At 48.9% G+C, this 17,770-nt stretch overlaps 5 protein-coding genes and 1 long non-coding RNA gene across 15 annotated transcripts; 3 read left to right on the top strand and 3 right to left on the bottom strand.

Moving 5' to 3' along the window:
• Window positions 1-28: 28 nt before the first annotated feature.
• On the bottom strand, window positions 29-1,660 carry LOC9639740 (UDP-sulfoquinovose synthase, chloroplastic). The gene is made up of 2 exons (XM_024659899.1): window positions 587-1,660; window positions 29-532 (listed from the first exon to the last, which is right to left on the bottom strand). The coding sequence occupies exons 1-2, from the start codon at window positions 1,607-1,609 to the stop codon at window positions 122-124; spliced, it is 1,434 nt and encodes a 477-aa protein (XP_024515667.1). The 5' UTR covers window positions 1,610-1,660; the 3' UTR covers window positions 29-121.
• A 50-nt stretch (window positions 1,661-1,710) lies between these two features.
• On the top strand, window positions 1,711-4,874 carry LOC9639739 (sphingoid long-chain bases kinase 1). 3 transcript variants are annotated; one of them, XM_024659895.1, is made up of 10 exons: window positions 1,711-1,862; window positions 1,967-2,043; window positions 2,096-2,658; window positions 2,711-2,926; window positions 2,987-3,080; window positions 3,142-3,179; window positions 3,244-3,390; window positions 3,461-3,560; window positions 3,616-4,505; window positions 4,578-4,874. In XM_024659895.1, the coding sequence occupies exons 3-10, from the start codon at window positions 2,143-2,145 to the stop codon at window positions 4,725-4,727; spliced, it is 2,151 nt and encodes a 716-aa protein (XP_024515663.1). In that variant the 5' UTR covers window positions 1,711-1,862; window positions 1,967-2,043; window positions 2,096-2,142; the 3' UTR covers window positions 4,728-4,874. The 3 variants fall into 3 exon arrangements, with proteins under 3 accessions (XP_024515663.1, XP_024515664.1, XP_024515665.1); XM_024659897.1 differs by having other exon boundaries at window positions 1,713-1,862; window positions 2,096-2,511; window positions 2,576-2,926; XM_024659896.1 differs by lacking the exon at window positions 1,967-2,043.
• Window positions 4,875-4,986: 112 nt separating this feature from the next.
• On the top strand, window positions 4,987-6,816 carry LOC9639663 (pentatricopeptide repeat-containing protein At4g02750). The gene has a single exon (XM_024659943.1). The coding sequence runs from the start codon at window positions 4,987-4,989 to the stop codon at window positions 6,814-6,816; it is 1,830 nt and encodes a 609-aa protein (XP_024515711.1).
• Window positions 6,817-7,251: 435 nt separating this feature from the next.
• LOC112340823 (pentatricopeptide repeat-containing protein At4g02750-like) lies at window positions 7,252-9,432 on the bottom strand. The gene has a single exon (XM_024659890.1). The coding sequence runs from the start codon at window positions 9,430-9,432 to the stop codon at window positions 7,252-7,254; it is 2,181 nt and encodes a 726-aa protein (XP_024515658.1).
• A 60-nt stretch (window positions 9,433-9,492) lies between these two features.
• On the bottom strand, window positions 9,493-13,949 carry LOC9639738 (nardilysin-like). 2 transcript variants are annotated; one of them, XM_024659970.1, is made up of 21 exons: window positions 13,883-13,949; window positions 13,777-13,820; window positions 13,300-13,699; window positions 13,167-13,242; window positions 13,062-13,108; window positions 12,891-13,003; window positions 12,768-12,841; window positions 12,613-12,708; window positions 12,441-12,560; window positions 12,144-12,377; window positions 11,937-12,085; window positions 11,731-11,887; window positions 11,522-11,677; window positions 11,111-11,469; window positions 10,900-11,049; window positions 10,664-10,846; window positions 10,404-10,607; window positions 10,243-10,349; window positions 10,033-10,186; window positions 9,859-9,980; window positions 9,493-9,796 (listed from the first exon to the last, which is right to left on the bottom strand). In XM_024659970.1, exons 2-21 carry the CDS (start codon window positions 13,806-13,808, stop codon window positions 9,538-9,540), a joined length of 3,192 nt encoding a protein of 1,063 aa, XP_024515738.1. In that variant the 5' UTR covers window positions 13,809-13,820; window positions 13,883-13,949; the 3' UTR covers window positions 9,493-9,537. The 2 variants fall into 2 exon arrangements, with proteins under 2 accessions (XP_024515738.1, XP_002985987.2); XM_002985941.2 differs by lacking the exon at window positions 13,777-13,820.
• Window positions 13,950-13,953: 4 nt separating this feature from the next.
• LOC9639804 lies at window positions 13,954-17,762 on the top strand. Of its 7 annotated transcripts, none has more exons than XR_002990315.1 (11): window positions 13,955-14,750; window positions 14,816-15,030; window positions 15,086-15,319; window positions 15,390-15,690; window positions 15,771-16,266; window positions 16,324-16,595; window positions 16,668-16,825; window positions 16,878-16,912; window positions 16,969-17,106; window positions 17,180-17,312; window positions 17,364-17,762. It is a non-coding gene; the product is annotated as an uncharacterized LOC9639804 (long non-coding RNA). The 7 variants fall into 7 exon arrangements; XR_002990314.1 differs by having other exon boundaries at window positions 13,957-14,750; window positions 14,816-14,915; window positions 14,959-15,030; window positions 16,878-17,106; XR_002990313.1 differs by having other exon boundaries at window positions 13,957-14,750; window positions 15,771-16,123; window positions 16,195-16,266; window positions 16,327-16,595; window positions 16,878-17,106.
• Window positions 17,763-17,770: the final 8 nt, after the last annotated feature.

The raw sequence follows: 17,770 nt of genomic DNA, 5'->3' as shown, positions 1-17,770 counted from the left end.
CCCTAGCTATGGCGCGCGGGAAGAGCTCTTTGCAAAATATTTTAGAATATTTATAGCATATTCGCAAACAACGAATATTCGGGGCATACTTTCCGAAGTTAAAGAAGAACAAAAAGGATCATCAAGGCTGCTTGGAGACTAGCGTTCTGGGCGTGACTCCAATCTTCTTCCAGGAGATGTCGGGCATGATCAAAGACGTGTTGATGCGAGCAGCGTATTTGATCGCCACATTGAGGAGCGAATCGAGCAGCCCCTCGGAGAGGAAATGCGGCTCCAGGCCAAGCTCCATCAGCTTGGTGTGCTTGGCGTTATAGTAGTGTTCTTCCGCTTCTACTCGAGGATTTGGAACGCTCTGGGTCTTCACCTCAATCCCCAGCTTCTCGCCGGCCTTTGTGACGAGCTTGGCAAGCTCGTTCACGGAAAACTGCTCAGTGAACTGATTGAAAACTCGAAACTCACCCAGTTTTGCTGGGTTGGCGATGGCGAGCTCCACACACCGCACTGTATCCCTGATATCCAGGTACCCTCGAGTCTAGATCAGAAAAGAGTTAGCCTTCCATCGAACAAAAAGCTCGAGAGTTCTTGCCTGTCCTCCTTTCCCATAAACTGTCAATGGATGCCCGATGGCTGCCTGGACGCAAAACCTGTTTAGAGCAGTGCCAAAGATGGCGTCGTAGTCGAGCCTGTTGATCAGAGCTTCGTCTTCCTGCGTCTCTGGAGTGAAGGTTCCATAGACTACTCCTTGGTTTAGATCTGTGGCTCTCACTCCCCAAGCTTTGCAAGTAAAAGCAATGTTGTGGGAGTCGTGAACCTTGCTGAGATGATAGAACGAGCTTGCCTGCTTGGGATATGGTAGAGTGTCGGTCCTTCCATTGTGCGTGATGGTGATAAATCCCTCCTCGATATCGATGTTTGGAGTTCCATACTCTCCCATCGTCCCCAACTTCACTAGGTGACACTCCGGAGAAAATTCTTTGATCGCGAACAGGACGTTGATCGTTCCAACGATGTTGTTGTGCTGCGTGTACACCGCTCGAGAGCGATCGATCATGGAATACGGTGCCGATCTTTGCTCGCCAAAGTGTACCACTGCATTGGGCTCGAAAGACTTGAAGCAGCTCTCCAGGAACTGGAACTCGCAGATATCACCGACGAAGAGATCAATCGTCTTGCCGGATTTCTCTTTCCACTTTTTTAGTCTCTCCTGGATCGAAGCTATGGGCGTAAGAGTGTAAGTGCCGAGCTGCTCGTCAAAGAGCCTCCTCACAAGGCTGTCCACGATTGCAACCTCGTAGCCCTGCTTGGAAAGATGCAATGCTGTCGCCCAGCCGCAGTAGCCATCGCCCCCAATCACCATGACTTTGCGACAATCCGGACTTACCGCCGCTGGCGGATCGCGATTCCTGGCCTCCTTCACTGCCGTGGCCCTGATTGGGAGAAATCTCTTCCCTGTGCGCGCTGAGAGTGCTCCATTCCGTGGAGTTCTTGATCCCAGCAACGACGGAGCCGCATTTCGGGTGAAATCGGCAAACCCTAGCGCGGGCGTCTTCCCGGATGCAAACCTAGGGGCCGTGGCAGCGAAGGCGCAGCTGCCGATCATCGAATCCATCTCTCGCTAGAAAACCCTAAACCTGGCCCGAAACATTCTCTACTTCAAATTCGCATATACCCCGAGAGCGTAATTTTAGGGCCACAATTTATTCCAGGTTTGAGATCCGCATCTCGTAAAAAAGTATCTAGTAGAATATGCTCCACCTTCTAGGGCATTTGCTGATGTCACAGACCATGCCCAGCAGCGGGTCAGGCAAGGAAGAGGAGGAGGAGCGAAGAACACTGTAGCAGCGCGACGGCGGCGCCAACAGGTAAGCTCACGATCCAAACAGTGTGATTTGGGGATTAGATCGTAGGCGCTGTACGAAATTCCGAGAAGATCATCGTGCTCACGGCACTCTCTCTCGTCCTCTAGCTGGAATGCAGCTCTTCCTCACTGTAGCCAGGCGCATTCTCTCTCCTCCAGATCCTTGATTGTCGCGCATTTCCTAGGTCTTTTTCCCCTTCTCTCTCGCGCCGCTAACTCGGCCTTCTAAATTTCCAGGGGATGGTACTACGATCGGCGCTGTGAGTCGTGGGAATTGGGCAGAGATGCGGGGTTCGATCAATCCTCTACGCGTTCTAGCGAAGAAGACGGAGAATTCTCAGCCGGGGGACCAGGAGGCGCCGCCGCAGGCTTTGCCCCCTCCACCATCGTCCAAGAAGAGCAAATGGGGGCTCTCTGGAAGTGCCAGGCGCTCGAAGAAAGGCGAGAGAGAGGTACCTGGCGACCACAAAATAAATATCAAGGATGAGGACTTGGATTTGCTGGGGGAGATTGTCATGACGGGTATGGTGGCTCCTCCAGGCACTGGCACGCAAGAGAACATAAACATGGCTACTGTGGAGGTCCACGCCAAGCTCACTACCAAGGCACTCATCTGGGGTCTTCACTGTTTGAGGCTCGAAGACGTTGTCGCTGTAAGTTCTTTCTTCTTTCTTCTTTCGTTTCTTCGCTTGGTTGCTCATTCGTGTAACTTGCCAGGTTTCTTACAGCGACGGAAGTCGACGCTTTACAATTCACTCGTATCAAGTCACGAAAGAGAAATGGATCTCGAGCTCGCGGAGGTCTCGGAAAGATCTACATTTCCTAGCTCCTGATGCCGAAGAGGTTTTGCAGTGGGTCTCTGCCTTCGCCGACCAAGGTTGCCACATCAACTTTTTGAGGCACCCGCTCGCATCCTCGAAGAAGAAGAGCACTGTTGTCGATGCGGGATCCTCTCCGTCTCCCTCGATCAGGTGCCGGTCCCGTCCTACGGTGCTTGTCATTCTGAATCCTCGCTCCGGTCGTGGTCGTGCTCGCAAGGTGTTCAGTAAGGCGGAGCCAGTCCTGAAGGCAAGTACTTTGAGCATTCACTTTGCATTTACTCACGGACACAGTGCATCTTTCTTACAGCTGGCTGGTTTTAGACTTACAATTGTCGAGACCACGGATGCCCGTCACGCTCAAACACTGGCATCTACTGTCGATCTCTCTACTTGTCCAGATGGTAAGTCACGCGTTTTCTAGCGTACCATGTGTTCACTTTGCAACTGACTTGTCTCTTTTAGGAATTATTTGTGTTGGTGGCGACGGGATTGTGAACGAGGTAATTTACTCATCGGGAAACACGGTCTTAAAGACTCCGTTGCTTGCTTTCTGTTTTTGTGTAGGTGTTGAACGGCTTACTTAGCAGAGATAATCCACACAGAGCATCGGAGGTTCCCATTGGCATTATCCCGGCCGGCTCTGATAACTCGTTGGTATGGACCGTCTTAGGTATTCGCGATCCCGTCTCCGCTGCTGTTGCAATCGTGAAGGTAGTATTCCTTTGTTCTGCTATTTTGGAGTCAAGGCTAGACTTTCTCATTTTCGTCTTTTGAGTTTTAGGGAGGCATGGTGGGTATGGATGTTCTTGGCGTGGAATGGACAAAAACTGGTGCTGTTCATCTTGGCTTTACAATTGCATATTATGGATTTATGAGTGATGGTGGGTATCTCATTGTCCTTTTGCTACCACAGGATTTGATTTAAGTGAATTGCAGTCTTGGAGCTTTCTAGTAAATACCAGAAAAGGTTTGGACCATTGCGGTACTTCGTAGCAGGTGCTCTGAAGCTACTCCGTTTGCCGCAGTACAAGTGTGAAATAGATTTCGTCCCAGTCGACACCAAGAAAGACGAAGCCAGCGGCCCGAACGTTCGTCTGGAAGTCGACAGACATGGAGACCTCGAGGCAGGGACCATCGAGGCCATCTTTTCAAGAAGCACTTCGACGGAGAATGATCACGATGCTACAAACGAGCCATCCGACTACGTCAGAGGCCTCGACGGGAAGACAAAGAAGCAACTCTCGACTCGAGCTTCCTTTCCCGGTTGCTGCACCGAGGAGGCTCTTTCCGTCCACCACGGAACAACTAGTCCGTCTCCGAGGCCACGGACGAGGTCCAAGTCGAGGTCCGAGAAAAGCTGGTCGGGGCTGAGCGTGGACGGCGAGTCGGCCAGAGTTTCGCGTGCCAACTCTGTGATCTCTTCCAACGGGGAAGCAGAAAACGTGTCGTCGGCACCGAAGTGGGACAGTCCAGCACCGAAGTGGGACAGTCCAGCACCGAAATGGGACAGTCCGGGACCGAAATGGGACAGTCCAGTCGACTCCAGATTCAGCTCCGAGTCGGATAGCTTCCCACCGTCCAGTGACAGCGTGGTGCCAAAGTGGGAGCACAGGCAGGGATACTTTCTGGGAATTATGCTGTGCAACCATCAGTGCAAGACGGTGCAGTGCCTACCATCTCAAGTTCTTGCTCCCGGGGCCGAGCACGACGACGGGAACCTCGACTTGATCATCGTGCGAGCAGTGGGCCGGTTGCAACTCCTGCGTTTCTTCTGGTCGATGCAGTTCAACCGTCACTTGAAACTACCATTCGTCGAGTACATCAAGGTAAGCTCGCTCCCTCCCGCATCAACATCTTTTTTTGCTTTCGCTACTTCGCTAATGCTTTGCAACAAACAGGTGCGCCAAGCTATACTAAAAACCGCAGGAAATGATCTTCAAGGTTGTGGGATCGATGGCGAGCTCCTGGAGCTAAACAGTCCGATATCAGCAGCGTTGCTACCGTATCAATGCCGCCTTATTGGTCGTGCGAGACCCCGCCAGCAGTGAAAGAAGATCGAGAGCACGCAGCGGTTTTCCCCTCCTGTAAGTATTGTCTCTAGCTTTTTGGTTTTCTTCTCGCGCTTCTCTTTGATAGAGCTATGATGCTTCTCGTTTTCTTCTTGCGATTTTGATAAGACTACACACATTTTGATAGAAGCTGGCTGTTCTTGATATCCGCCGGTGTGGTAGCGTGGAAGAGGCTCGCGCGATCTTCGACCATCTTCTCTCCAGCAAGGGAAGTTTGGATCAGTCGGCATGGGTGTCGATGCTTTCGTTCTACGCTCGCAATGGCCGCGTCACCGAGGCCAGAGAGCTTTTCGATCGAATGCCCGCCAGGAATGTGAGCTCCTGCAATGCCATGCTAGCTGCCTACGCTCACAAGAAAATGGTGTCGCAAGCTCGCAAGTTCTTCCTCGAGGAATTTGCGGAGACCAACGTTGTTTCATGGAACACAATGCTGGGACTTTATGCCCGCGCTGGGCATCTCCAAGATGCCAAGAAGATGTTCGATTCAATGCTCGAAAGGGATTTAGTGTCGTGGAACACGATCGTTACTGCATATGCCCAGAGTGGTCATGTTGTAGAATCGAAGAAGCTCTTTGATTCTATGCCTGCATGGGACATTTTCTCGTGGAACGCGCTTATAGTCGTTTATGGGCAGTCAAAGGAGTTTAGAAAGGTGGCGGATAGCTGTGCTGCCATGCCCGAATGGAATGCTGCGTCGTGGTTAAGAATGTTAACAGCGTATGCCGCAAGTGGGCATTTTGAAGAGGCGAAACGAGTTTTTGATTCTATGCCTGAGAAATCTCTGGCGGCTTACACGATTATGCTAGATGTTTACGCTTCCAGCGGTGAGATCGACAAAGCTTTCTACCTGTTTAATTCCATTGAGGAGAAAGACACGGTTTCTTGGAACGCTATGCTTACAGCATTTGTCCAAAGCGGTGATTTTGCGAAGGCGAAGGCTCTTTATGATTCCATGCCTGAGCACAGCCTTGTCTCGTGTGCTGGAATGTTACATGCGTTTGCGAGCAGTGGAAAAGTTGACGAGGCAAGAGCCTTGTTTGATAAGATGCCACAGCAAAGCATTGTTTCGTGGACGGCCATGGTGGCGGCCTACGCTCAAAACGGGCAAATCCCCAAAGCAAAAGCCTTGTTTGACAAGATGCCGGTTTGGGATGCCGTAGCTTGGAACATCATGCTTGATGGATATGCACGAGTCGATAATACAAACGAGGCACAGAGACTTTTTGACGAGATGAAAGAAACAAATCTGGTGTCCAGCAACACGATGCTCACCGCGTACGCTCGGAGTGGCCGAGTCGAGGAATGCAAGAGCTTGTTTGACGTGATGATCAAGAGAAACTTGGTTTCATGGAACGCCATGCTCGGTGCTTACGCCCAAAACGGGCTTGTCGACGACTCAAAATTGCTTTTTGATGGAATGCCAGCTTGGGACATGGTTTCGTTGAACACTCTCTTGTCCGGCTATGCCGAGAACGGGCCTCTGACCGATGCCAAAGATTTCTTCTTCCGGATGATCCAAAAGGACGTTGTCTCCTGGAATGTGATGCTGTGGGCCTTCGCAAGGAATGGGCTTTTGGACGGGGCCTTGAAAGTGTTGTTGGACGAGATGCCGGAGACAAATGTGGTGTCTTGGAATTCGATGCTTGCAACTCTCTCCCAGCGAGGAGGCCTGGGAAACGTCGTCAAGCTCTTCCAGAGAATGGAGATGGCGGGCATGGAACCAAACGAGACCACTTTCCTGTGCATTGTGCTGGGATGCAACTACGCCGGAAGTGTTTTGGTGGCCCGGGACTTGGTTTGGTCGCTGAGGAGGGACTTTGGCATGAAACCATCCAAGGTTATCTATGGCTGCTTGGCCGACGTCTTCGCTCGATCTGGCGATGTAAACAACGCACAGGAGCTTGTCAAGAGCATGCCGTTTGTGAACGACGTCATCAACTGGCAGAGCTTGCTCAGTTTCAGCCAGATGAGTCCGAAAGGAGCACCACTCATGGCAAAGTTGGCTCTTGAGTCAGATCCAAACCATCCAGCACCGTATGTAATGCTTGCAAACATTGTCTCGCACTAGATTTAACAAGGCAAAACCTTTTATTAACCATATTATTTAGAAAGCCAATGATAATATTTTATTTCAACAAAATACAACACTATCAGAATTTAATTCATGAAAGAAACAACCTCTAAAAGCCCAATTTTGCCAACCGCGCCAGCCATTCGTTAAAAATTGTGCAGCACCATGAAAAACAAAAATTTCATAGTCTTGATTTAATCAATGTAAATGATTAGTACATTTATACCATTATCATATTTTATTGTGAATTCTTTATATTTAGGGATACGTAGTGTGCAATCAATTTCTGCTGCATGTATGAATCTAATTAAGAATAAACTAACCAGTAAACCAGAAGAGACTAAAAAGAATTTCATGATAGAGTGCTTATCAATTGCTACATTTAAATTAATAAAAATCAAGCTGTTGGAAATAAGGATCTAAGTATATTCTTTAGTTTTGAATGGTTCTAGAATACAAATTTGCTAATAATACATACGGCGCGGAGGATTTCGAATTTAAATCCAGAGCTCTTTTGGCTGCTTGATCGGAATCACTCGCACCAGTGGCAAAGTCATGGCTTCGCGTAGCCCGAAGCAAGCACTGCCAGTCCATTGCTTGAGGCATGAAAGGCATGGTGTTGAGAAGCTCATGAGCGTCCTCCAAGTATGCTGCCCGGCACAAGATATCCACCATGCAAGTGTAGAGCTCCTTGGATGGTTTCATGGAGTGGTCCGAGACGAGCGAAGCAAAGCAAGATCTGGCGGCGCCTACATCCCCCGTGTGGCTGCAACCCAAAAGTATACACCGGAAGGAAATCTCGTCCGGTTCCATGCCTTCGATCTTCACGAGCTGGAAAACTTCGAGTGCGTCGATCGAAGAGTTTGCTCGATCGAGAAGACCCTCTTGGCCGTCGAGCATTACGTTCCAAGTGGCCGAGTCTCGCTGTGGCATCGAGTGATGGAGCAATTCAGCTTCTAGGAGAAGACCATCTTGAGCATGCGCTGCGAGCATCGCGGTCCAGGAGACGAGATTCCTATCCGGCATTTGATCGAACAAGTTCTTCGCGTGATCCAAGTGACCAGCTTCGGCATAGGCCTCGAGCAAAGCGTTCCACGCAACTTGGTCCCTTTCTGGCATGCTATCAAACACAAACTTTGCCTCCTCCAGGTGACCGTCTCGAGCGTAGGCGACGAGCATGGCCGTCCAAGTCACGACGTTCCACTCGGGCATTTCGAAGAAGAAGCTCCGAGCTTGCTGGAGCTGCCGGTTTTGAGCGTACGCTGCCACCATGCTCGTCCACGACACAACGTTTCTCTCCTTCATCACTCCAAACAGGCACTGCGACTCCTCCAAATGCCCGGCCTGAGCATACAAGCCGAGCATCACATTCCAGGAGACGATATCACTGTCCGGCATCGCATCAAAAACCAGTTTTGCGTCCTCTAGTCGAGCTTTCGCGGCGTAAGCGACGAGCATTCCATTCCAGGCCACTAGATTGTGCTCCATCATGCCATCAAAGACGCTCTTTGCCTCTTGCACACGCCCGGCCTGGCCGTAAGCTGCCAGGAGAATGTTCCCGGACACCATGTCGTGCTTTGGCATTGATTGGAAGAAAATCCTCGCAGCTTGCGCTACGTGACCGTTCTGTGCGTACGCTGTGAGCATCCCATTCCACGAAATCATGTCTCTCTCGGGAAGCACCTCAAAAATCCTCCTCGCGTCTTCGAGCCGACCGTGCTGAGCGTAAGCTGTGATCATCGTGTTGAAGGAGGCAGTGTTTCTCTCCGGCATTCTATCGAAGAGCTCCACTGCGTCGGTGATGTTCCCGGCCACTGCTCCCAGAACTGCGTTCCAGGATATCAAGTCGGTCTCTGGCATTCTTGCAAACACTCTCTTTGCTTCGCCAGCTCGGGAGGACTGAGAGAGAGCTCCCAGCACTGTGTTCCAAGAAACGACGTTGGCCTCTGGCATCTCGCGGAAACACTCCATTGCCTGGTCGATATGCCGCTTTTGAGCATATGCAGTCAGCATGCTCGTCCATGACAAGACATTCCTCGCCGGCATTGAATCAAACACCTCTTTCGCTTCTCTCACGAAACCATTCCGAGCGAATGCCGAGTGGAGAGCGTTGCAAGAGACCAAGTTGATCTCTGGCATCTTCTCAAAGAGGATCTTTGCCTCAAGAACATACCCGTTCTGGGCATTTGCAGTCACCATAGTTGTCCACGAGACGATATTCCAAACAGGCATCTCGGAGAAAACCTCTTTTGCTTCCTCGAGACGACCATTCTGGGCATAGCCTGCCAGCATCGCGTTCCACGCAGCGACGTTTCTCTCGGGCATGGCGTCAAAGACGCTCCTTGCGAGGGTGAGATGCCCGTTTTGGGCATAGGCCGTGAGCATCATGACCCAAGAGTAGTCATCTCTTCTAGCGATGGAGTCGAAGATGGAGCGGGCGTGGTGGACGCTGCCGAGCTTGGCGTACATCTGGAGGAGAGTGTTGCGAGTGTAGGTGGCGTCTCCATTTGGTCCAGAGAGAATTGACGCGCTGACGCCGTGAGCCCGGTGGAGTGTTTTGCAGCTCTGGACGAGATCCAACTCTGCCGGTGACAAAACGCTCGTCGTGGCCATACTGCCATCGAAGCTCGATCTCCTCCAAGAACTCTATGACCGTCTTTACGAGAGCTTTCCTTTGGAAAAACTGGTTTTGCAATTGAGAATTTTCCAGTACCTGGATCATGGAAATGGAGGATATAACTCTGCCTTGTTCTTAAACTCGTCTATATCCTCGATCAGCCTGTAAGGTGTCCTCTTGTTCCTCTTGTTCTTGTTCTTCTGCATCTCGTCCTTGAACTGACACCCCCAGACGTGGATGCACAAGCTTCGCCGCATGGATCCGCCAGCTCTAATGTGCTGCTTGTACCACTCCACCACGTCCTCTTTCTTGATGTCCTTGAGGGCCACTGCCTCTTTCTCATGAGCATCAAACAAGTACCTAGAAGACGATCTCAACTTGTGTAAGCAACCAGTTGGAAACGATGAGACTATTATCTATACCTTTGGTCCAGTACGTGCCCCCAGTGGCGGTCAGTTTCTTCACTCAAGCACTTGTCTTTCTCCATCTTTTCTGCTATCAGGCAGTTTTTGTAGTTATCAAACGCTTCCTCCGACATATCATCCTGAGCAAACAAAGATGAGACCGCCTCTCACTCAAGAGTGAATGGTTCTTACTAGAGTCTTTTGCAGCTTATCGATGAAGTCCTCAATTCGCTTGTGGATGTGCGTGGGGCTGTACTTGGATGACATAATCCGGAAGCAAAATCCCAATACACCATAGGTGTAACGAGTTCCGCAATCAACTCTGTATCCTAGTTGTTCAATCGTCCTGGAAGTACCGGCGTCAAGAGTTCGTGTTTGGCGAGTCAACGAAGAAAACCATACCTCAGCTGGTTGAAGAATGGCTCGTAAACCATTTGTTCAAAAAGATCACCGAGAATGTGTTCACGGACAGACTCGGCTCCCAGATCCAATCCCATTTGAAAATACAGCTAAAACACGAATCCAACACTTCAGAAAACACCAGCCGACAAGATTTTGCGTACCTCAGCAACAGAGTTTTCTTCCAATGGGTTCACAACCGGGACATTATACGCAAAGTCGGTCTGAGAAGGGATTTTCACAATCCTTATCTTTGGCATCGTTTCTTCTAGCATTGGTACAGTCACCACCGTACTTTTCACGACATTCACAATATCAAGCGCCTCTTCTTTCGTAAGGTTGCCATGGCAAAGAGCTTCCACGTGTGCCTAATGGAAATTCATTCTAGCTATAGGATAAACTAGCATGAAAATAAAACTCTTACCTCTCTGAAAAGCTGGGGAATGAAATTACGGACATCTTCAGCGCTCAATGTTGAAAGACACGCCAGCCTTTCCTCTTCGCTCCAGCTTCCCATTCTAAGGATTTGAACTCTAAGAGCTGCTGAGTGAGTCATGGGCTTTACTCTGGCATTTCGGCAGAGTCGTTCATACTGCTCTTTGGCGACCTGAAAAACAAAAAGTTAGAAGTTTCAAAGTTATAAAGCGAATTTGTATTGACCTCGAAACGATCATTCGCGGGTACTAACGCCTTCAATAGTTGACATATTTGCTGGGCAAGAACGCCCAGCTTCTCATTGTAGCCATGCACCTTAAACTCGATATTATGTATGTTCGCCACCACTGAAGAGGACAAACCGGCGACAGTTGCCTGAAAAAACGAAAATATGGACGAGCTTGTCACAACTGGAAAAAAAAAAAAAAAAACGTACCATGTATATGGTCTCGTTTAGAGCATCCTTTAGAAGCAACGTATACAAGCTTGTTAGCACCTCGGAGCGCAGACCGTCCATTCGGCAAGAGAGTTTCATAAACACATTTGCTCGAGGAGTTTGAAACGTCCGATCCAGCTTGTGCCAGACCTTCACTGACGAGTCCTCTGCGATAACAACGGGCAGCACGTTGGAGTCATCAGCGGACTTGATGCTAAAGTCACGAGATATAAACTCATTGACAGCCGGGAGGTGTAATGCATCGTTTACAGCCAGTGGATTAAGCCAACCGTTGAGTAGATCTTTCGGTGCTTCGTTCACGACGTAAGGTGTTCCAAACCAGGGCTCGAACACCACATCTAGATTCATAAATTGGTTAGCATACGCCTTAAAGAACACGAAAAAAAATACCTGGTGCGTCTTTGTTGAATGATTTCGTAACAATATCAACTCGCATCGTCATGGGGCTCAAATAGTTCAGAAGCTCTTCTGCCAGCTTGGGATCCCACTGGTCATGAGCATAATCACCATAAATAACATGGTGCTCTGGAAATAGGTGCATATTCTCTGCCCGAACAAAAACACGTTGTTATGGATGTTTCTGTTCCGCATTTGCTTACTTGCAAGAGTGGAGACGTAATCATCTGCTGGTTCTTCTTCCACAAATCTAAAATCCATGGCCGAAACTGCGTGAAGCTCTTCAAAAATCCACTCCTGAGGTTTACTATCCCGAAGCAATTTAACAAACTCGAAAAAATTTCCTACGATTTCGTGGATCTGCATTCAGGCGTCATTTAACACATCCAAAGAGAATCAGATGAATTACCTTGCCCAAGCCGGAGACAGTCAAGTTAATACAGACTGAGAAAAGATAGCCAGCAGTACTCTTTTCAAAATCATCCTCGCTAACACCCGCAGCTAAATCTGTGGCCCAGCCATTTGCTTTTAGAAACTGCAGCAAGCTTCCCTTTCCCTCTGCACCGACGAAGAAAAAAAATAGTAACTCTTTTGTCAATCAAAACCATGAACGTACCGTGTCCAATTATATGAGAGAGGTAGTCATGAGGTTTCTTCAGATACTCGGTGTGCAAGCATGGCATGACCCAGCTCAATATAAGTCGATGCTGATCTTTAACTGATTCCACATGATAGATTTTCCCTGCAGGCCAAACAGGCCCATTCCAGGAAAAACGTTGCGGCTTGCTGCTGCCTTCCGGAATGTCTTCAAACAATTCTGTTACCCACTCCTTGAGTGTGGCCAAGGGTTCTGCAGGCACAAAAAGCATCAAGGACAAGTCACAAAAGGCGCAAACGTGGGCTTACCACTCACCTCCGCCAAGAACAACAAGCTTCATACGATTTGCCAGATAATGTTGCTTGTAAAATTCGATGAGCTTTTGACGAATGTCAGTACACTTTGTTATAGCTTCGCCCAAGCTTTTGGCATTTCCTGAAGCAGATCCCACCGATACACGTTATGACTTTTAAAATGTATTGAATACCCCAAGAAAAGCGGTTATAGGGATGTAGAAGATCAGCTGTGTGGCATTTCAGCTGATTCAACCGGCAGCCATCATTTTGCAAAGCCTGCACAAACTCTGGCAAAGACAACCAAGTCAACGAATGCATCCTAAAGAATCCTGTAGTAATCGCATACCTGAGTCGACTGCTTGAACTTCGCGTTCAACCGAGTCCCCTTTTATCAGAGGAGAAATAAAGAATTGCGAGAATCTGCAAAGGAAAAAACGTAAGATGGTATAAAATCAAAAGTAGCTCCGACCTCTCTAAAGCGGGCTTTAGATACATGTGATTCACGTCAAAATGGTAACACGTATACTCCATCTCCGTAAACGCGTTCGAAGACCCACCGTGTTCGGCCAAAAATCCAGCGTACTGAATGAACCCATATAGTTTTACATGGCAAATAGGAAGCAGAAGACAAAGACAATACCTCGTTCTCGTCTGGAAACTTTGAGCTCCCCATAAAAAGCATGTGTTCTGTCCAAAACACATTGTGTCATTACAAACCAAAAAGAAGAAGAGAAGAGAAATTCACCGAGAAAGTGCGCCAGTCCTTCAGCATCTTTGGGATCGGAAAAACTTCCCACACTCACGCACATAGCAGCAGCTGCCTACACTCGAAAACCACAAAGGTTATTTCAAAGAATGGAAACAAACGAGCAACTTACCTTCTTCGCTTGAGCCATGCCACCCCGCTTCTTTCCATCTTCTGGAACCTCGTCTCGAGCCATATCCTCCTCCTCCTCCTCTTCTTCGTCATCTTCTTCGTCGTCTTCGTCGTCGTCATAGTCCGATTCTTCGCTGGAAGCCGCTAAAGGAGCTTTCTCGACGTTCGTCACCGAGTGTTTGATCTCCGAGTCGTGAATGAGGAGCGCCGACAGGCCATTCCTCAAGTGAACGATCTCGTAGTCTCGCTTGTCGGAAGGAGATTTCACCACAGCTACCTCAGACACCATCGAATTCCTCAAGCTCCTCGCGCGAGCCGCTGATACCGATGAATGCCTTGGAATCACGCTAGCACTATGGATCTTTCCACCAAACAATCGTGGGAATGGAGGCTTACAGTGCCTGGAAGAGAGACTCCATGGTAAGAAAATCGCGACAAAGGATTGAAGAAAGCGGGCAAGAATGCAAAGAATCCACACCCTGATTTTGAGGCTCTACTGGCGCATCCCATGGACGAATCCAGCTAGAAATCCAGGAGAATCAAGAACCATTCACGCAGCGCATCAGACAATCACCAAAGCTCACCTCACAATCGGTCAGAAACAAAGCGCCATCGCCCCACTGCTTCTAGGGTTCCTCAAACATGAATGTATTTAAGCTATCATTTGTAAGTTCTTTTAGGGTTCTTGAGCTGTGCATTCATGTCGCCACGGCGATGGATCCAAGAATGACGAACGTAGGGTTTTGGAGGAGGGCGGCGTGGTGGGAGGTACGCTTCCCTATATGAAATTGATGCGGCATTGCTCGAGAGATTGGAAAAAGAGGGAATTTTTTGTTGATAGAACCGTTTAGAGCTTCGCTCTTAGAAAGAATGGAAGAGAGAAGAAACTAAAGCTCGTGGATTCAACGTAGAGAACAAGGACTATGGAAAAATTTAGACCATGGTGTTGTGGATATACAAGCCGAAGGAGTCGTCTCATCTTTGCAAGTTCACAAATTCCGTGGAGAAGTTGCAAGCTTCCGGGATAACTGTATATCCTTGAGGAAAGGCTAATAGACAGTGTCAGGGACGACGATAACTTACTGCCTGCTCGTCGGTGCTTATGCTCGCCCGGGAGGAGATGCGAGACTGTCATATCTGGCCAAACTCCTAGATGACAACGATACACAGCTCAGTGGCACAAAGGCTGCAGCTCTTGCGAGAGATGTTTCGAATGGTGTCTTGGAACTCTTCGTCGATGAAGGCCGGGCGGCCAGTGATGGTGAACGACGGCTCGAACTTTCAACATTATAATTAACGGTGAGAGCAGAACCATGAACGCGATTGTCGAGGAGATGCGTTCCGAGTGACTGTTTCCAAACACAACCTCTGTGGATATATACATTCAAGCACGCTTGTTCCAGTCCAGGCGATGGAATGGGACCGTCGCTAGCGGCTTACTCAGCTCAACTGGTACCGTGTTTATGCTTTTCGATTCTTTCATTCCGGTGTTCTTGAACGAGGTGATGCCCTTGCAGGGAATGTGCGAGCATGAAAAATATTGAGATACACCTGGTGATCAACGCGTTTAGTCTGGTCAGGTGGTGTTCCCGGTGTTTGAATACATCAAACGAAGCTGTACGTTTTGTTCGCTGCGACCTTTTGATGTTTTCGGTTTCAGGGATTGACAGCTGACAAGATAACTTATACAACGCTCATGAAAGCATTGATTAGGCCCGAGAAGCTCGACGAGGTCTGATATGATTTTCAAGCATCCATCGTACTGATGGTTCTGTTCTTGTGTTCAGGTCTCAAATATATTTGAAGAGATGATTTAAGGCAGGGTGTGGCACGTCAGATGGAAAAGCAGAAGACATGCTTCGCGTTCGCAGTCCTTTCCGAGTCACTTTGTCATCAAAAGACAGGCTTTTGCGGAGAGGTACTTGGCCAAATGACAAGCCCAATCCCTTTGAAGATTGCATGGCAGCAATATAAGGAGAAGAATAGCCAGCCGCAGATCACGCATAGTCTATACACTCTGGGTATGTCTTTGCATTCCTTGTGATCCTGTTTGTTCGATTCGACACCATTCTATTTTCTCTTCTCTTTCAGGGAGTTCTTGATCCTTGGATGTTCGCTACGTTCGAAGCAGAGAAATTCCTAAAGTAACATCGGTGCATTTGGATAAAAAATGGCTATGGTCCTGGCACACAACCTTAGTTTTTTCCCCGAATACATAAACAAGTGGACAGAACAGAACGGCGATGTTTGTAACCATGACATCGAGGGCGGCACTGGGCGTATATTTTAAGTATGAAATCCGAGAAAGATTGGCACGTGGGTGCACAGGATCTCCAACAATTCTAGGCAGCTCTGCTGCTCGGAGGAAGAAGAAAAATGCAAGTATGTGGTGGTGAGTGCTCTTTCCCTCTCTCTCTTTTGTATTTTTATCCTCTGAAATCCTGCGGGGGTACTACTTAAGTTTCTTGGCAGAGCTGAGGAGGAGGAGGACAGCCTTGGGCTTATTCTACTCCAAGTAAAAGGATGGAAAAAGCTGGGATTTTTATTTAAAGCGCACCTCTTTGGGTCGTCACCAACGCATCACCCAACTTATGACAACGCTCATGTGCTTCTGCGGATCGGTTTCTTCCGACTGGTGCCACCGGCTGGTGGTATGCATCCAGATATTACTTTGCAACTTGCACTGATGTTCTTGTTTGCTGTTGTTGGAGCGTCATTGTTGTCACTGCCTTTCGGGTTCTTGACTTTGAACGCCTTGCTCGCTTTGGATTTGCAACGCTCGGACTGGTTTAAGTGTAGTTCTTGACCACCCGCGCCAGGCACAGGTACTACAATCAAAAGCTTTGGTCTTGGAAAGACGTCGCTGCTGCTGCCGGATTGTGTGTCCGCTTTTCAGGATTTCAGCTGGAGATCTTTGCTATCGACTAATTCCTCGTGGTCCAGCGGGAGCTTCGTCCACGCTTATGAGGTAAGCACGAAATATTCGGCCTTCCTAAGTTTTGTTTGGATCTTGCAGCAGCAGCAGCAGCAGCAGCAGCAACGAACGGCTGGCTGGCATGTTGCGATAAATGGTGGGGGCAGAAGCAATTGCCCAGGCATGGCATACGCAGGAAAGACTTGTACCAGCAGAGGGCAGGAACAGCCATTGTGTGCATGTGTGCTGTGCTGCCGCATGCGTGTGTGCCTGATTTGATCGCTACATGCTGAGTGAGACAAAGGAAGTACGACGTTTCTTCCTCAATTCTTCACCACCAACTGGAGCTTTTAAGAATTTAAAGGCACCCTCTGCTGCGGGTGGTAAGTCGATAAGTTCTTGAATGAGTTCATTTGAGTGTTATCCTTGACTCTGCTCCTGTTGCTACGTCACAGCTAATGCGTGGAGGAAATCGCACTGTACGTAGTACGATGCACGTAACTCATGGACCCAGCATGGAGAGGGAAAAGCAAACACAAAGAAAAGGAAGAGAGCTAAAGAATGCGCCCTGGGGGGGATTGTTTAACATCCAACTTTCGAGCGGGCATGCAAGGTACCTGGTGAAATTGGAAATCTATTCTTCCTAAGAACTGTGCCTTGATCAGGGAGTTTTATAGCGGAGATAGATCCAAGGCGCGAGGTACTTAGCTCCCGGCTTTAAACCTGGCTTTGTTCTAATAGTCTACAGCATCACAGGAGAGAGAGAGAGAAAGAGAGGAAGAATGGAAGTTCCTTGCAAGTTGGTCCTTTTATGTCCGCGAAAAGAAGGGCCGCGGTGACATGAAATGTTTGCGTTCAACCCTGTTGTCAAAGGGAGACAATGCACAGAACAAGGTTATTGTTTACTCTGCCAGAAATCATAGCAAGTCACTTACGCTCGGGGATCCGGGATTACACATTGTTCCAGGACGTTGCTTTACATGAGATCTATCGCATTTACCCGATCGATAAAATATGCCTCGAGGAGCCGTGGAGTGGATTGGTAACAGGAGAAAGACGAGAAAGCAGCGAAGGGACAGGAATAAATAACTCATGCACAGGTTTGAAATCTCAATACTTGCAGCGCATTAGTTTTGTTTTCCTTCTTCCAGGATCTCCATCGCCACCACCGCCACTGTGCATCGTCGACGGAGACACAAAGACGAGGGAGGGGGAAGCTACTCCGTTTGATGATCGAGAAGAGCAGTGATGACGGGCAGCAGCAGAGTTGGAGCTAGATCGGGAAGAGCAGTGATGACGAGCAGCAGCAGAGATGGAGCTAGATCGAGAGGACCACCCTCCAGGACAAGGATGATAATGGCCAGCAGAGAGAATCCAAAGCGCCACAGGCTCCATGACAACGTAGCAAAGATGGCGATGGTGGTGGTGCTGCTGCTGCTAGCTTCACTTCCCAGGACGATCTCCAGCGAAAGAATCCATGGACGAGCAGAGGAAGGGTCATCTCACATTGTCCACTCGGACTACGAGCAGCCGGACCCTTTCATGGATCCCAGCGAGC

Source organism: Selaginella moellendorffii, unplaced genomic scaffold (assembly GCF_000143415.4).
Source record: "Selaginella moellendorffii unplaced genomic scaffold, v1.0 SELMOscaffold_71, whole genome shotgun sequence".
In the NCBI taxonomy this organism is placed as follows: Eukaryota; Viridiplantae; Streptophyta; class Lycopodiopsida; order Selaginellales; family Selaginellaceae; genus Selaginella; species Selaginella moellendorffii.
Note: the sequence above shows the minus strand (reverse complement) of the source record. Positions and strands in the feature narration are given on the sequence as shown.

Coding starts and splice junctions, on each gene's coding strand:
- LOC9639738 (XM_024659970.1), bottom strand. CDS start 13,808: ATGGGATGCGCCAGTAGAGCCTCAAAATCAGG. Junction 11,470..11,521: donor ATTCAACAAAGACGCACCAG/GTATTTTTTTTC, acceptor TTATGAATCTAG/ATGTGGTGTTCGAGCCCTGG. Junction 11,050..11,110: donor TAAACGAGACCATATACATG/GTACGTTTTTTT, acceptor TCGTTTTTTCAG/GCAACTGTCGCCGGTTTGTC.
- LOC9639663 (XM_024659943.1), top strand. CDS start 4,987: ATGCTTTCGTTCTACGCTCGCAATGGCCGCGTCACCGAGGCCAGAGAG.
- LOC112340823 (XM_024659890.1), bottom strand. CDS start 9,432: ATGGCCACGACGAGCGTTTTGTCACCGGCAGAGTTGGATCTCGTCCAG.
- LOC9639739 (XM_024659896.1), top strand. CDS start 2,143: ATGCGGGGTTCGATCAATCCTCTACGCGTTCTAGCGAAGAAGACGGAG. Junction 3,561..3,615: donor TTATGGATTTATGAGTGATG/GTGGGTATCTCA, acceptor AGTGAATTGCAG/TCTTGGAGCTTTCTAGTAAA. Junction 4,506..4,577: donor CATTCGTCGAGTACATCAAG/GTAAGCTCGCTC, acceptor TGCAACAAACAG/GTGCGCCAAGCTATACTAAA.
- LOC9639740 (XM_024659899.1), bottom strand. CDS start 1,609: ATGGATTCGATGATCGGCAGCTGCGCCTTCGCTGCCACGGCCCCTAGG. Junction 533..586: donor TTTATGGGAAAGGAGGACAG/GCAAGAACTCTC, acceptor TTTCTGATCTAG/ACTCGAGGGTACCTGGATAT.